The sequence below is a fragment of the Chaetodon trifascialis genome, chromosome 7, assembly GCF_039877785.1.
Source record: "Chaetodon trifascialis isolate fChaTrf1 chromosome 7, fChaTrf1.hap1, whole genome shotgun sequence".
Classification (NCBI taxonomy): domain Eukaryota; kingdom Metazoa; phylum Chordata; class Actinopteri; order Chaetodontiformes; family Chaetodontidae; genus Chaetodon; species Chaetodon trifascialis.
In genome coordinates, this window is record NC_092062.1 from 14,397,452 (window position 1) to 14,416,461 (window position 19,010).

Consider the following 19,010-nt stretch of genomic DNA (forward strand, 5'->3'; position numbering starts at 1 on the left):
GGCATTCCGAAAACAGCCAGTTGGGGTTCATATGCAAATGGTATGCAAATAACCCAGACGCAGAGAGCTTTTATTTTTCTGTTACAGAGAACATAGCAGGGTTTCCAGGTGGTTTAGTAGGCAGAGGCACATAACATGTCCTTAAGATGTTGTGGGTTTGAAGCCAGCTCATGTGGCGATCCCCAGACTCTCGTACCTTTATTTTCACTCTCCAACTATCACATAGAGAGAGGGTAGACGAAAGGAAAGGAAGACGGAAGATGTTCAAGACGTTAGACGCGAGGAGGAGACAAGGAGAATGGGAGGCATGGCATGTAATTTCAAGAGTAAACCCCCGCCACTGCTGGCTGCTGATTAGAGGATCAGAGTGGAGATGAAGGCAGAGAGAGAAAGACAAAAGCTGTAACAGTAAGAGATGCCATTTGAATGTTGGAAGGAGGCAAATCAAACAAAAAGAGACAAAGGTTGGACATGAGTGTGCAAAGAGAAAGAAGAAAGGAGCTGTCAACTTTGAGACAGACACAAGTAAAATCCAGGAAAGTTGGAAATACATCAGAAAGATTCACCATGAGAGACAGAGAGAGACGGCCAGGGACAGAGAGAGACACAAGAGACAGAGAGATACATATACGAGAGCGGCTTTGAAAGTGTGAAGAGAAAATATAAAGACCACAGCTATTTGGATGGGGGAAGCTAGATAAACAAACACACGCACATTCAGACACAGAGTATGCTGAGCTGTTCATAAAATAAAATAGGGGGAAAGCTAGATGTAACAAATTAATCTGGAGGAAACACATTGTGCACGCACAGCACATGATAAGCTTAGTGGACCACCTTGTTCAATTGGCAATGTCTCCTTAAATTACATGCATCACTGACACACACACACACACAGACACACACACACACACACACACACACACACACACACACACACACACACACACACACACACACACACACACACACACACACACACACACACACACACACACACAGGTTCGTCTCCACCTGCCGTTCCACCATATTAGAAATAATCACTATAATGCTCTTAATTGAAACCCAGTGTTGCCCTGAACACATCACCTGATCTCTCCACCTGTAATGCCACCACATTCAAATGAACACCGCAAAGCTTTTAATCACAGCCTCCACCCTCCAACACATACACACACACACACACACACACACACACACACACACACACACACACACACACACACACACACACACACACACACACACACACACACACACACACACACACTCCCACGTACACAAGCTTGTTGCTGATGTGCTTAGCACTGAGTAGTGAAAGGAATGTGGATGTTGGCAGGTAGACTGGTGATTAGAAAGGCTGTTCTGCTGAAAATATGTAGACCTAAACATTTTACACCATACACACACACTAGTACAAATTGCGAGCCTAGCTAGTTCAGTATCTGGCCCAAGGACACATTGACATGTAGACTGTACGGGATAGGGATCCAACGACCAGCCTTCTGAGTAGTGGAGGACCACTGTACCTCCTGAGCCACAGTGAAACATCTATTAACAACAGATTGAGAGATAGGGACATTGCACACAAGAGTACCAAGTGTCAAAAAATGAGCAGGGGTCTTATGATTGTAATAATGTAGGAATCGAGCAAAAAAATCTCAGATTCTGTACATAAACATAAACAGATCCAAACTAAAGACCAATTTAAAAGCTAAGCTAACTAAAACAAATTTTAACAACAGCTTATTGGTTATTTCTCTGATTTTATCAGTTATACAAAATTAATGTGATCACACTCTCTCATTTTTCTTTCCCGTCATTCTCCCATGAGTCTAGCATTTTCACCCCACTTCTAAACTGCTGAGTCTCATTAAAAATACATGTTCTCAATCTCGCTGCCATCTTTGTATTTGAACAAGAAAATTGCAGTATTTATTAAAATCTGATTTATGAGAAATTACAATGGTCATCTCAATCGATCCTGTGCAACTGTTTTGTGTTTTAATAACACAAAGCTGCCGACAGCGTGTGTGTGTGTGTGTGTGTGTGTGTGTGTGTGTGTGTGTGTGTGTGTGTGTGTGTGTGCGCACGCGTACATGCTTGTTTGCATGTGTGCTTCCACACATCAGTACATGAATACATTAGCTAGGTGGGGCGGACATGAAGCCAGATCCCAGAGACTTTGCCTCCTAATTAATAAATCATTACAAAATAGAACAATTTAAAGTGTTTTCCATGGTAAATAATTTATGTCTTTGTTCATAGTCAGTGCTAATAATGGGTCTGCTTTTCTCTGGGGAAAAAAAATGGACAAAAAGGCATGAAAATCTGCATCGCAAATATAAATAACAGGCCTAAAAAAAGTACCAAGGACAATGCTAGAGAGCTAGGGGTTGCACAGACACACACAGATGTACACACACACTCCCTCTCCCTCCTGCAAATTCCACTGAAAACAAATGGCATCAGAATTATCTGATGTCCTGTCTCTGTCTTTTTATATGCTAATCCAGCTCCAACACACAACTGAGTCCCTTTAATCAGATATCAGGTCACAGGAGCTAAATCAAGCTGAGACAATCACGCTGCTCGCGTATTACAATACATTGAGACAGGCAGTCAGACAGCAACGTATCAATGCACTTAACGCTGTGAGACTCGGCGGGAGTTAACATAGCAAGGGTGATGTTGCTTTCACAGCCATCAGAGCTCTGATCGTGATGTTTCTGTCTGTATGCAATGTTACATTTGGCAGAAATATTAAGTAGAGTGAGCTAAATGAACATAAACAGACTTAAATAATGCTCATATGCTTTAAAAGTTCAAAGTAAGGTTACATATGTGTGGGGCTGATAACTCACTAATCATGAGCAACTCCTCGAGTTTGAGACCAAACTGACCTATTTTCAAAGCCAGCCATTCAGTCCCTTCCTTTTCACTTTCCAGCGTATACAGTCCAAGTAAAGTTCAAATAAATATTCACATCATTTCATTTATAAACTCAGGATACTGAAGCATGACTGATCTGTGACCAATAAAACAGAACTATATGCTTGTCATAACAGCCCAGGTCAACCATTGATCAACTATCACCCAGAGTCTGATGGTGACAAAAGTGAGACACATTGAAACCGCAACTGTAAAATACGCTACACACAATAAAAGGCTGACGAACCACACACACACGCACACACACAGGAGTCAGCAGGGGACTTCTGAGGACAGATTTATTGAGTTCATCCTTGGAAACCACACACGGATATACACACACTCCCACCCCCCACCCCGCCACGCACGCGCTCACGCACACAGTAATCATCAGATCAGATCAGATCAGATATCAAAAGGCAGTGTCTGTCTGGAAGATTAGAAGAGCCATCTGTCTGCCATGCGGAAAGCCTCGGATTATCAATAAACTTCACACACTTCTGTACGTGCATGTATCTGTGCGCTCGTGTGTTTGATCCAGCCACAGAGTGTGGAATGCAAATGAGAGACACAGAAACAGAAGCACAGAATAAATAACAATATAAATACCCACTTTTCCTTTCAGTTGACCTTAGTTTGGGCTGAAATCCACCCAGCCGAGTGCCATTCCTGACTTGGTCTGAATACTGCATCAAAAATGCATCCTGATACATTTTAGGGACCAAGCTCTTCCAAAAGCATTGATTTTCCATCGCAAGCAGACACACACAGACAGCAAGGAAATGACTTGTGGCCACACATAATGTGTAATCAATACATAGCTATCGATCTCATTCCTGGCTAAACATTACCTGTATTTACTCTGTTAACTTTCCCCTGTATAGATCTATACTGCTAATATAACTACAGGACAAGAGAGAAGAGCACGGCTGAATAAGAGCGAGAGCCTCAAAGAGAGGAAGCACAGCGAGAACATACGAGTGAATTAGAAGTGGTAGCCTCGATGGAAAGTGGATAAAAGTTTCTGTGCACACATGTGCGGGCACACACACACATACACACTCCTTCAAGCTCAATTATAACTTGTCTACACCCTGCCTTGCAGAGTGGACAGCAGACAAGCTATTAGGCCTATAACCTGTGGATGACCACACACACAAAGGCACACACATACACATACGCACTTAAATTCATTCACAATTTCTCTCTTGGTCAATCAAGGTCCTGCCGATGCTTCCAGTCAAGTCATCTTTTCTGCTTGGTGATCAAGGTTACTTTGTCCGATGATGATTCAAATTAAACCCACCGCTCAAATCATCTGCGGCTTTTAAATCCACTTTATCTAATATCTGTGCTCTCACATGGAAATCTAGCACATAGCTGATTCATTTATATGTATGAAGGAGAGATCAGACAGAGACACATGTAGAATTAATTTATCACAAAGGACAGAAGAGCACACATACCCAGGCACACTTACACACACACTCCCTCATGTTAAAAAACTTGTGAGGACCTCTGAATTCCTTAACCTACTAAAGCATCCCCTTATTCCTTCGTTTGTCATTCTGACTGGTCCTAACAAACCTCATAGAGTCATACAGCACACAAACGCTCACACTTCTCTCTTCAATGACAGGCAGCCAGTGCTTTCCTTTCAGCAGGTAGCCTCATGTGGAGATCCACACCGGATACAGGTCACCCCTGCTTTCCATTTCAGTGAGTGGTCAGTGAATAATGGCACTGCTGGCTGAACATTGGACATTCAGACAGAAAGCAGGGGTTATCATCCAAAACAGCACCAAAAGGGCCAAAGGGAAGCGAGAGAGAGAGAGAAAAAAGCTCAAAGGGGGCCTTGAGAAGTCATTTACTACATGCCCTTGAATGCCTAACTCTCAATTTCTTTGCTTTTTATTCATATGTCACCCACACGCTTTCTCCACCCACACCAACAGTCTAGCATGCCACTTTAATTACTAATGTCTTTCAAGCTTTCATTTCCTCTTCATGAGAGAAATTACATTTGTTTTCCTCCTTGGGTCCAGATGACAGGGAAAACAAAGAGGAGAGGACAAATTGGAAGTGAGAAAGACTAAAAAGTCTCTTTCAGCTTGTAAAATAACAGACAAGCTAATTATTCAAAAAACAGAGAAAGTGACAATGGGTTGTCAAATGTCAGAGAACATAGATCCTCTTGCTTTGGTCTTTTTAGCTCTACTGCCAAGGAGTCTGATACAATATTGCACTGTTTGTCCCCCAAGAGAGGAAAGTTAAGCGAGTCTCTGACATCACTCCACTGAACAAATTAAGTAACTGTATAAAAACACTGACATTTTGAAATGAGGATAGTTTGTATTGTCAAATTACTGTCAATTTGTCCTGCACTAACAATAATTAACACATTGTTAGCTCTGTCGTATATTTGTCAGGGAAACTCTCAATGCAAACTCATAGCTCTCGGTTGAAGAAGGCAAATGTTATATGACAGTGAACTGAGGCTCCACTATAATGGTACATGCCAAGTGGATAGATGTTCATTTTTTGCCTCGTTGTCAAAAAAAAATCCAATGAAAAGAGCAAAACCAACCACGCTCTGTCTTTAATAGTATCTGACTTCCACAGTCTGTCTTTGTAATTTGGCCCAAAGCCCATTTGTTCCTATTGAAGATGCAAATCTTTACAGGCCCAACACAATTACTCTGGCTGATTAGACCTCGAGTCAGGCTGAAGTTGGGTAGACCTATGCCTGTTTTGTATATGGCCTCAAAAATCCTGCGAGGAGGTCTAATCAAGGAACGTGAGTGAAAACGTCTGTGGAGGTGTGTTACGCATGTGTAGGGGCTTTAAAAACACGGCATGAGCATACAGTAGTTGGACAATGCTTGATTATTTCCTCAAAACAATTGGGCAGTGTAGTCTTTAGCAAACAGTACTCAAGGGGTAAATAGCTCAGGGAAATTTGTTGGGGACATGTTTCTGCCAATGTTGATCATAGTGACGGAACATCTCAGCCAGTGGTACAATGTGGCTCATTCAAGAGTGGAGCTCTACAGCACACAAGAATAAGCTATATCAAGCTTTAGCTACACAGATTTGAATTTTAAATCAGAGTAATTAATTAATTGTTGTTAGTAAAACTATTTTTGCAAAACATTCAACTTCTCTATATACCTATTACATATGAATAGAAGAAGAAGAAGAAGAAGAAGAAGAAGAAGAAGAAGAAGAAGAAGAAGAATCGGAGGGACAATCCTCTTTATTAGTCACACAACTACATACATGCTCTCACACGCCATGCAAATTGGTGAAATTTGTCCTCCGCCTTTAACCCATCCTGGTTGCCTTCCTCTGCGGCAGACCAGGAGCGGTGGGCTGCCATCCGACTGGCGCCCGGGGACCCAATCTCTTCCGTCACCGCTGGTGGTGATCTTCTTGCATGTTTTTAGTGGGTTTTTTTTAAGGAGGATATCCCAGTACCCAATTTTATTAACAACAAGTATCTTTTAGGCACAGCTGCCCAAGAAAAAACTTGCAACACAATTTGCATTTCTATTAACAGACATGAGCTGGCAAGACGAGGGAACGGAGGGTGGGTTACATACACACAACTGAGAGCTGCCCAACATATCCACAGGCATGTGGTGTTGCCCACTGAGCAGCTCAAGTTGAGACGCTGGGGGTTAAATGCCTTGTTAAATGGCACCTGATGCAACTTGTTGAAGAGGAGGGAAAGCAAAACTCCTTCAATCTCCTGCACCATGCAGATGTTTTCGTCTGAGATTTGAACTGTCAACCTGGAGGCCATTCGCATTTTTAGCATCGCCTCCCTGCTTTGATTTAAGGCTCAAGACTTTGGATGTGAGCAAAACCTGGCCTAACCCCTTTCCAGACATCCTCCTTGTTTCCTAGCCCCTATCTTCTCCAATCCCCTCCACCCCCAAGCCGTTCCCTTGGCTCTTGCCCAATCCCATTACTCACATCCCCTCCATGATATTCCCATTATATCCCTTCAGGGTATTCCCAATCCCTGTGGAATGAGGCCAGTGTTCCTGGGATAACAGGGGGTTGACTGGCTTGCTGGCTTCTGCTGGGAATAGGGAATAGGCTCCCTTCCTCTAGAGGGAAGCAGCTTCTATTCAGCTTCTCCCTTCATTTATCTCTAGTTTTCTTCATCAGAGAAATGGAAGTGCGAGTGAACAAATGAATGGACAGAGGCAAACCCGGAACAGTGATTCTTGCTTCCATTATTCTTCCTCTCCTACCTTTCCTGCTTCTTTCTGGGTTGAGAAACAAGGGTGAGATATCACCACCCTTTGGGGAATCAATTTGTTCTGTTTTTTGTTATTTCTCAGAGGAACAAGCAAGGGTCTCTCTTTCAGTCGACTGAGATTCTCTTTCCTTGCTCCTAAATCTCACGTATGGGATGAGCTGCGAGCAATAAAGGAGATCTTTTTATCCTTGGAGAAGAGGGAAAAATAATCCTTGTTTCCCTCCTGCAGTTCCTGCCAATCATTAGTGGGTAATTGATGTGTTGTTGTTTTACCTATTTAGTTATTTACCCATGATTCATTTAGTAATGAAGCTATGAGTCTAAATCCCAAAAAGGTTGACATCAATAAACTGATTTGACTAATTTTGTGGTTTTCAAGTCCCATGACAATTTCTTACTGAAATGTTTGTTCTGGTTTGGATCTGGTCAGTTTGCGATGCTGTCAAAATTCATTTCCTCAGAGTAATCAATGGATTAGATTGAGAAGTGATCCCTCCTTTCCTCGAGCTCCCCCGTTTTCCTTCTTCTCCTCTTCAGCTCCCTCAAGGGAATCTTAAGGCTGGTTGCGGTCCCTACTCCCATGGCCTAAATGGTTACTGGGTGCTGCGACATGTGGGTCACCTTGTAGGATCACCAAAACACACACACACACACACACGCACCGGCACACCATGCACACACATAGGCACACGGCTTGGGATCACTCTAATCTCCTGGCCTCTAAATGGTTACACTTGACTGCCTGGACTCATGGGTCTATTTGTAGGACTTAAGACAATTTCAAAGCCATGGAAACTGTGTGTGCGTGCGTGTGTGTGTGCATGTTGCTTTACAGAGACGGGAGAGGGCTATCCCACTACCATTTTAACATTATTGCTCTGTTAAAGTTACACTGACATAAATACGAAAATGGTTTGTCTTGTCTGAGCACACACTGATGTGTATGTGCGCAGGAAAACAACTACAGACCGACTGTGATAGAGTATAAGTAAGATAGCAAAAATTAATGCCACAAAGTAGTTTTGTGTGATTTCAAAATCCCCATGCATAGAACAACACCTGTTTTGCTAAATGACAACTTCAATAACCAAATGTATTTAACACCTCTGTCGCCATACAAATAATTGAAAATTCATATATGCATATTAACAGCTTGTCGACCCGTCAGGTGTTTGCTCTGAACTTGAGACTATCATATTTAATGTATTCAATACATTCAAGTGCAGCTGCAGGGATGAAAATGTATTTATTTCTAAAAAGCAGAATATACTTCTGTTCTATTTCTACTTTAGTTCCACACAATAAACATCATTTGATTGATATCCATGTCCATTGCTGCCAGCTTCCATTTTCCCATTCACTTAACCTCTTTTTTGATGCACTGACTTTCTCTCTCCTTACATCTCTCCTGTCGCCATGTCTTTCTCCTCTCCGTAATTCCTCCATTTATCCATCTCTCCATTTCCCGCTTCTGCAGATTTGCCAGAGTCTAGTTTGTGTTCCCTGGCAGCATACTGCCCTCCCTGTTCACCTCCCCTTTTCCAACCATCGCTTTGGCTGATTTTGGCTTCATGTGCATCTCTCTCTGTCGGCTGTACCCTTCATCCCAGCACCCAGCTCCCATTCCTGCTGACGCTTTCCTCGTCTTTCCTTATATTGCTTTCCCCTTCACTCTTTTCACCCCTTTCCCTCTCTCAATCTGATGCACGCTGTTGCGAGACAGCAGAAAGACAGAATGAGCATATAGTCTTTCTCACACACATTCGCACACTCGGTGATACGTCTAATCTTGCAGAATGACAGCTGTCAAAAACTGAACTGTCTCTCAAACATTTCCCCTGAAAAATATCAATTCCCACCACATCTGCAACTGTGTGTGAGACGAAGAAATGTGTGTGCGAGCTGGCGGTGTGTGCTAACGTGTGTATATGGGAGAGGTGGAGTCAGAGAGAACATTGTAAGTTTTCATTGGCTATAACATTGCGGCGTGTAATGTTGCGTAGCACGCAGTCAGCCAATCAGAAGATCCTCACACACTCTGTTTTATGAATGAGACGGCATGTATGCGAGGTACACACACACGCTCAGAGTGAGAATACTCTACAGTGATGTAATACAATCACACAGAGCAGCAGAAGCGCTCGTAACACAAATGCAGTATGAAATGAATCAGAACAGTACGACAATGTTGCATCTTGCATTTCTAAAGAATAAGAAATATTGTGGGAAATGTGTAGAAACGGGAAAAAAAATGAAATCCATTGCCTACAAATGACACATACCATAGGGTATACAACACTTTACAGTCAATGTCAATACATCTATATTAAATTTACAAACACACTGGATATTTCTCTTCCTGCTGTGCAACGTGCCTCCAGCATTCAGTGATTCATTTCAAATGGAAACTAAAAGCATTATGATACCTGCTAATCAATATAGCTTTCTTTCAAAGGTGATCATTAGTGTGTGTGTGTCTATATATATATGACCATTATTATTATTTAATTTTTTATCACTCATAATAATTTCAAAGCAGTTCAAACAGCACAGTAAAATCAAATTTTATGTTACACCTCTAGCCTTTTCTGTCCACAGTCATACCTGTAATACCTACTGATCAATAAAGTCCTCGTATCATTTTATCAGAGCAGCTCACACCCTCTCTCTGAAACTCATATCCTCCAACCGTCTGTGTCCAAACCAGGAACTGAGAATGGCTGATTTGGCTGACATTGTGTACCAGGGAGTAATTTTGCCTAACCGGTATGTAAAATCATAACTGAAGTGCTGTGTGTGCGGCTGGCTGGCAGAGAGGAGATTGGGAGGGGAGGAGAGCAGCCAAAAACAATCAAAATATCCTGGTGTGACTTTCCATGAAGGGTGTGTGTGTGTGTGTGTGTGTGTGTGTGTGTGTGTGTGTGTGTGTGTGTGTGTGTGTGTGTGTGTGTGTGTGTGTGTGTGTGTGTGTGTGAGACAGTCTGCGCGTGCCCATGTGTGAGCATACACGCCTTTCTATGAAGTCACTATTCGGCACATTGCTCTGCTGCTCAAATGCGGTTAATTTGTATGAGTGCAGCATCATCATGGGTCAACAGTGCCCTCTTTGGTAGTTCAGAAGAACAACAACTCACAGGGAGCCAGGCTGAACAAATAAAGGCAGCATAACAAATGTGGAGACAATGAAAGCAGAGAGGTGAAGTGACACAGGTTGCCACAGCATGTTTCAGTAGTTTTGAAGTAAAACAGACCAAAACACAAGCCCAAAGGAGAAAGTTTTCTCTTTAGACTGCCCAGAGTGACGAAATATTGTGTATTTTAGAATTGAATAAATTAACAGGCTGATTATTTATCACCTCGACTTGCCAGCACCATGAGCTTAAACATTTGATGTGAAGAAATACCATTTCATGTGTGTGCGTGCGTGCGTGCGTGCATGCGTGCATGCGTGCATGCGTGCTGAAGATGGTCTCTCCAGCTGAAGAATGAGGTGTGGTCTCCCTCAACCAAACACCAACATTTTTACAAGCATTTTGTATTAAACCTTCAGCTCTTGTTATGTAGAAGTCTACATGATGTTGAACAGTAATACATTATATTGATGTTGATACTGAGGTGAATAACAGTGTTAACAAACGGTAGCCCTCACTTTATTACCATTAATGATCATATCATGTGTAGCCTTGAAGGACTGAAAGTTAACACTTTTAAAACTATGAATGAGAATACAGAGTGTGTTTTTCAGAAGGATGACCTCATCCTGATATTGCAGTGTATTTCTTCTTTCATCACAAAGCTCTTTCCATGAGCCAAGGCTGCCACCTAGAGGCCAAGAGAAGAACTGCTACTACGTCTCACACCAGGTGATGTCATAGTTTAAGAAAGAAAGAAAGTATTGGAGAGGGGGATGAAAGAGGGACAGGGGAGTGCAGGGGGTGTGAAAGAGAGAAAACAGACAGGAAAGATAAGAGGGAGGGAGAGAAAGTGATGTCATGCTTTCGGAGAAGTGGAAGCTGTCTTTGTCCACACTCTTTCATTAAACTCTGCAGATCGACACTGCGGATCAGAACGACAGACACTACGCGGAGGTACCAGTCTGACATTCACATGATGTCACCATTTTCAACAGTTGTTCTGAAGAAGGACATAATGTTCAACCTACTCGAAGTCCTCATATTCAATCTGGCCAAAGACTAGACACTACGACCTTGAGGAGACCAATTCCGTCCTTGTTATTCCAGACTATTCCACTCCTTCCAATGCGCTCCCGACAATTTCATGCCATTCAAGACTGCACTGCATTCCATACTATGCCATTCAAAACAATCACAGCCTGTTCTGACTGTAACCTCCCCTGATTCTGGCCATGACAGGCAATTTCTCCTTCCAACAATCCGACAATCCCACAGTGAAAAATACTCCCACACCCAATGAAAGGGTGTGTGTGTGTGTGTGTGTGTGTGTGTGTGTGTGTGTGTGTGTGTGTGTGTGTGTGTGTGTGTGTGTGTGTGTGTGTGTGTGTTTGTGTGTTTGTGTGTGTGTGTGCGTGTGGGTGAGTGGGGAGTCGAAAGAAAAACAAAAAAGTAATGCAGGAGGAATGAGACTGACGAGGAGACAGGGAAGCAAACAAATGAAAAGACAGAAACCAAAGTAATCCTTTAGTTTAGCAGAGAGATACTGACCTTTAAATTACTTTGTTGAGAGGGGAGTGAGAGAGAAAAAGAGTCAACAAGGGAGAGTATTCTGAAGCCTCATCAGTGAAGAATCAAGTCATCTCTGAGCTACACACAAGGGTAAACAACCATATTAATTGAAGTAACACTGGACTGCTCTTTTCCTCTGTTACCTGTAGGACACGCACAGACACAAAAACATACACACCTAGCCATCACCTTAACCTACATCAGCAGTGGATGTGATGTTCTAACTGTGTTATTCTCACAATCTGAACACAATCAAGATACAAACACACACAGATAGACACATATTGATGGTTAAGAGACTGCAGCACCTCATCAGAACAGTGTCAGTCATAGAGGAAAGTAAGCCTACACACAATCCTACAAGGTCCCAATCTCCAGCAAATCATACAACACCATCACAGCCTCTTGCAACTGCATGTGGTTGTGCAAATTATATGCGAAGATAACCTGAAAGCCATTAAAACAACTGAACTAGTACAGCTGTGACCCATTTTCTTTGACCCTTGTAAATATTTACAACACCTGTTATTCTGTTTTAGTGTTCAGTGCTCTTTCTCACAGCCATACACACACCAAGTGACGTGCATAATCTCAAATAATAACAGATGTGAACATGCCCAAACAGAATAGAAAATATTAAACAGAAAAAAAAAATTAAATAGAAAGAATTCATTGCTGATTTAATACTGCATAATGGTCTGTATTGTAAGATATTGTTGAACACAGATATTCATAAAACTACTGTGAGTACTCGTTCTACAGCGCTGAAACCTAATGACATTAAACAGCTGTAATATTTGCTGAATACTGTCTGGAACCAGGATCCCTGTGTGGTCACAGCATGGTTCTACTTTAAGGAGACGAGGAGACAAAAAAACAACCGAATTCAGAGTTTAGACAAATTCAATATTCATAACATTCAGTTTAACCTCATTAACTTAAAGTGTGTTACATACACCATCCTGAAATTAGTCTATATCTGCTGAGGACCTTAAGACAACCAGAGAATATATGTACTGTCACCAGACTCTGAGAGAGATACATTTTTCTCATACAGAGCTCAAAGTGGTAAAAGCATACTCTCTTACTACAAATGGGTTTTCATCACACTCACTTCCTGAAAGACAATTGCCACCGTTCCACTAAATTACAGCGTCGAAACAGCTCTGTGGTAAGATAATTAGCACACTAAATATCAAGCCTTGGTGGATGCTTTAACATAGGAAACGGTACTGTGTCAAGGGGGGTGAGAGACAACAAAATGGAGAGACAGTGTGAGAGAGAGACAGGCTGTAACTGAGACAAGCTCGAGGGACCCAGAAAACTGTTAAAAACAAAGAGAGGTGGAAAAGATAAAGAGATCAAGGGTTTATGCTACCAATGAGGAAGGGAGACTGTTGGCCTGCGTTCATGAGTAAATCATGTCTTTTTTGTGTGTGTGTGTGTGTGTGTGTGTGTGTGTGTGTGTGTGTGTGTGTGTGTGTGTGTGTGTGTGTGTGTGTGTGTGTGTGTGTGTGAGAGAGAGAGAGTGTGAGTGAATGAGTACATCTGCATTTTTGAAGTGTGTGATTAATGTCTCTCTAAGGCTGTGGAGACCCCATGGAGAGAGAAACGCCTGAGGGGTTAATATTAACTTTCTCTCTCTCTCCCTCTCTCCTACAGACAGACAGACACACACACACACACACACACACACACACTCACACACACAAACGCACACCAAGCATCACAGCAGAAAGAAACACTCATTTACGTGTATCTACTATATAACAAATCACACGTAACCACACACACTTTCACAAAAACTGCTTACACTAGATTCGATAATGTGACAATCAATGTTTTATATGGAGGCTTTAAAACATCCACCATGAGAAAAAAAATCAAGAACAAAGGTTCCTGAAAATATTATGCCTTACTGAAAGACTTTGTTCTTTATTTAAAGTGGAAACGAACAACTTTTCAACCACCCCTATAGCATTTCCAAGTAGTATTATTGTTGGCGCCACTATCAGACAAAAGGATCGCTTTCTGTTTTGTTGAGAGCCCAGCAACTACCAACAACAAAGGAAACGCCACATTTGTTTCCAAATTTCCATGAAGAAGCAATCAGCACCACTTTAGAAATACAAGAGAAGAAAGAAGCATGTTCGCTGAAGAGGTAAAGTGAAATTGTCATAAGTTTATATTGAGTAATGACTCAGTCTGAGTATCGCTTCACGCAAACAAGTGACTTCAGCAGGGGTTGGAGTCGGGGTGGAGGGGGGAGTAGAAGAAAACATTAGGAGAAAAAGCATGATTCAATTCATTTAATCTGTAATTGAGACATGAAAGCAGACAGAAACCTTGGCAGCTGGACTGGATCGCTAGTCAGCTTAAATTTCATTGTGAAAGTGAGGCTTATAGGGAACCCATCTAAATGAAGATGGTGTCATTATTCTATAGCCATTACACTGTGCAATCAGCTTTCACTTCATAATAAGTCAAAGCAAAAGAACTGGGTTTTACAGAGTGGATAAAACAAAGAGTTACCGAGTGGATTTTTCAGCAAATACATTAGCATGCTGCATCCTAAATCTCAAAGCAGAAAGACCAAAATGTAAATTGTATACCATTGGCTCACATTTTGACCAGTGATATCACAGATGTCCTAACTTTAACTACTATTTGGACTAAAAAAAATGCAAGCACCGATTTAAGTCATATTCTATTCAAAGTGTTCAGAAAAAAATAAGTTGTCAAAAGGCAGGTCAATTTGACGCATTAACCAGCTTTGTTTACATGTAATGCTGGTCCTCAGTGGACTTCAGCCTAAATTGAGCCTCACTTGGAGACTTTCTGCTCAAGAAAAGACAAATTCTGCCTGGTTACTGAGGATTAGCAGACTTCAAACATGACATTCAAACTCTCACAAACTTCAAACATGACGTCCAAACCCTCCCATGAACCTTCTCTGGCCAAATACATTAGCTTGGTTGAGTTTAATGAGGACAATACACAGCCTGGGAAGCTAAATTCAGGTCTTAACAAAGTCTTCCACTGGATGAATACACAGGGTACAGCTAACCTACAAGGCAAGAGTGCCCCCTTGTGTTTAATAACAATAACAATGATGACAATGGCGTCAGTTCCATGGTTAACTAAGATAGAATAATTACACAATTTTACCATTTCACCTGTTCTTTTACTTTTACATTCATTTACTTGTCTTCAATCAGTCTGAAACCCCTCCATCCTTCTATCTTAGTATTATTCTCTTAGAGTCTATTTGTAGTCTCATTCTATTAAATTGTTCTTTGTATCGTGTTATGCATTGACATCCAGTCACAACTAAACAATCTCTTACCAGTGATCTTGTATCCGCTGGCAGCTAGCTGTCCGGCCATGTACTCTCCATCTGAGTTGTTGTGACTGCAGCCCCACGTTTTCATCCAGATTTTTTGGGTGCCAGGGATTAAACTAAACACAATAACATTGAAATATGAGGTGAGGAAATGATAAAATCTATATCTTAGACTTTATATATATATATATTGCCATTAAAATGTCAATCCAAAGATCAACTGATAAGAACTTTTCGACTTTAACCTCTGTTTACTGTCTAACTTTAATGCGACAGATTTCAAGGAGGACAGATTTTCCTTCATTTATGAAAAAGTGAAAAGAAGTTAAGAGAGGGGTGTATTAAGCTTGTGTCCTACACAGTGAAATTTAGCAGTTCTCCAATAAAAAGTGAGAGAAACATAAAAAGTCCCCTGCTTCTGTCCTGTTTTCATTGGTGCATCATTATTCATTACATATGCGGTCCAGTGGCAAACTGAACCAACAATGCTGACAATCAATCATTTCACCATGAGATATTTGTGCCACCAATGAAGTTAAATATAAACAAGGAGCAGTAAAGGGCTGTTTGACTGGTTCTCCTCAGCAGATCCATGTAGCCTTGATGATACAAGTTGACAGTCACCATAACAGTCCAAAGAATGAGACACTTGTCGCTCCACATGGCTTCATATTTACATAACTTGGTTCATTTGTAATAAGTCTGTGTGAACACAAAACAGACCAGAACTGAAAGGCAACAGTATGTCAGATCTTTCTTGGGTCTGGATTAAGTGAGCTGGAGCTTCATGTACAACAAGCTGCACATGGCACAATTCTAAAAATGCAATGTTCTGCACGGCTTACTTCCATGCTTCTTTGACTAAACCTGTATAACATCACGGTTTAATCTTTTTTTTAAGATTATCAACGTATCATGAACATGTATCACAATACATTTGATACACTGAAAAGCTTGAAATTAAGACAGGCTGGTTGCAAAACTACTAAGTTGCAAGGCATTTAGAATTAACTTCCCCATCATCGTACATTATCATGTACACGTTGTATACAAAAGCATTATCACAATAAACTCACATCCTCAACTTCTGTATCACTGCATCAAAGATCTGACATACCTGTCAGCTTGAAGCTCCTCGTCGCTCGGCTCTTTTTTCTTCCTGGACCTCGGTATGATACTCTTTCTCGCAGACTGTCTCTCATGAGGTGTGGGGTCACTAGCAGACACCATGTCCTCAATGTCTTCAATCAGAGAGTCACAGGCAGACGGCATGATGGTCTGAAAATCAGACAAAGTTTTGGTCAGCACATCATTAATCTAATCTAAATTAATCTTTCCCAGATCACATTTTTACTAACTGCTAGTCATGTATGAGCCATACTCAATGACACAGCCGATACGCATCGTATTTGTTTTGCTATAGCAGCTGGTATAGCAGTATTTCAGGTCACTTTAACTGCTCTGTAGTGCACTGGAATCTCCCAGTGGCAACATAACCTCATCTATAAATGTTGGGTGACTGTACAGTGCCAAGTCAGGAACCACAAAAAGTCAAAGTTTTGGGGTTTTCATTCTGTCAACATGTTTTTACAATAGTCCATTCAATGAACAGAGCAGTACAGCAGTACTTCCTCTTACAATGTGCGCATGTGGGGCAGTCGCTGCTCGGTACAGGAGTGAGCGTAGTTGTAGTGAGGTATTAGCCAAAGTGAGTACCTGCAGAGTACCTAGAAACTTAATCAAAAAAATTACACAAATTAATTGTATGAATAAAATGTCCAATAATCAAATATATTTACTTAACTATAAGACTCTTCGAGACACTCCCCTCTGGCAGGAGGCTGCGGTCCATCAGGACCAAAACCTCACGCCACAAGAACAGTTTTTTCCTGTCTGCTGTCAGCCTTATCAACACCCCCGTCCCCCACCCCCCGACACTCTTCACACTCCACCTCTGCCTGTACTTGTCACATTGACACTGCCACAACTCTATGCGTTACATTAATGCTCAGCTTGGACTTCCTTGTTTACTGTATCACTGCCAGCTGTACTGCTCTTTTTATTCTGAAAAACAGACTGTGCATATATATTTATATTATTATATTTTTTTTTACTTTTTAATGCATGCCCCAACATCACCAAAACAAATTCCTTGTATGTGTCATACAAGGAATACTTGTCAATAAAGCTTTTTCTGATTCTAATTCTGACAAGGAAAAGCAGCAAATTTCACATCTGAGAAGCAGAGAGCAGTGACTTTTTGGACAGGTATTAACAGACCATGGTTGAATCATAGAAATTATTTGGAATCTTAAATTTCACTATTTTTAATAAAAATAGGATCACTTTACCTGCATGTCTAAAGTTCTTCACGCTGGTGATTAAATCCAAGATACAACGTCAGATTTTCTACATGATAACAGTATGCTGCCTCCTTACTCAGGTTATGTGGAATATAAGTTTCCGAGCTGCTGGTGATAGCCACTGATGATGCACCTGCCTACTGACCGGCTAAAAGCCTCATACCTCCAGATATGCAGTACATGATGCAGTGTTTGGATAAATGTTTAGAATTAGATATTTAATAAATACTGTTTATGGTGGTCAGAATAATTTTCTAAGGAAGGAAATACATTTCCTGCATGATCAGTGAACATGACATGGCCATGCTGATTAGCGCAGAACACCTGTGTCTACTGAGACACCTGAGTTAATCAGGCCGTCGCATTTACAGAGAAGGTCTTCTAACGAACAGAGATTTTGTCGTTGAGATCACCTAAAGAAATTTTTAGCACATCTTTTCAACTATGTCTCCCAGTATACTTATCCAATTATTCGTCCCTTGATTTAGCTGCTGCGATTGACAATAACGTACATAAACGGCTACACAATGATAGGTGACATCTGCGTAACTGCGTAGCATAAGTGTTTCTTAGGTATACACCGACGACACTTAGGTTAAAGTTGACTGTTGCAAGAGCCTTCTTAGCCGGTGTAATATTTTTGTTTGAGGATAACGCAACCGCATACGCACGCCAGACGTTAAACACTGACTTCGACTGATACAAACGAGATACCCCTGTGAAAATGTTTTATCTGACAGATACCTCGTAACCTGTAGTTGCATTTTGGTAGGTAGCATGGGTAAGACAGCTATTAGCTTGGCTAGCCTCATTAGCTAGCTACTAACTTACCCACGTGCCCATATTTTTGGATAGACGGACACCTTAAGATACTGTGTAAGTCCCTTACCTGAATTGCAATGTGGTTGTTAGTTCAGATAAATACGAATTCCGAGCAAAAAACGTTTTAGAAATGGAAAAAATTATTCTTTAAACCATCAAAACAGTTGCCACAACTCTCAAGCCGCCATATTTGAGCGTCGTTACGGTAAGCAAAGAGGGACAAACGAGACACGTGTATTTTACGCATTTAGGGACCGGGTGAATAATGCATTAAAAAATAATAATAATAATAATTTGAGGCATACAACTAAGATCAGCCATAATTAGTTAACTCAAAACATAGGCTTGTTTTTTTTTTCTATTTAATTTGTGCCTTTAAAGTCGCTGCTCTTATCTCTCAACAGAAGTGTCAAACAGTGTGTTCTCTGCCTGATTTTTCCCTGTACTTACTTTTCACGATCATCCCTAAAGGCATCATACACAAAACATATTCCATATTCATATTGCCTTTATTCAAATTTTCATTACAAACACCCAGTACAAAAACAAACCCATTACCCCCCCCGCCAAAAAAAAAA

General features: G+C 41.2%; 1 protein-coding gene across 1 annotated transcript in view; it reads right to left on the reverse strand.

Annotated features, from left to right (window-relative positions):
- Window positions 1-18,643, reverse strand: part of cdkal1 (CDK5 regulatory subunit associated protein 1-like 1) — a 230,243-nt gene extending 211,600 nt beyond the window's left edge. The window contains exons 1-3 of the mRNA XM_070967372.1: window positions 18,500-18,643; window positions 16,365-16,525; window positions 15,251-15,363 (exon numbers count right to left, since the gene is read on the reverse strand). Of these exons, the coding sequence (XP_070823473.1) occupies window positions 15,251-15,363; window positions 16,365-16,519 (268 nt within the window). The 5' untranslated portion in view covers window positions 16,520-16,525; window positions 18,500-18,643. The remainder of the gene's footprint in view (window positions 1-15,250; window positions 15,364-16,364; window positions 16,526-18,499) is intronic.
- Between the last annotated feature and the right edge of the window lie 367 nt (window positions 18,644-19,010).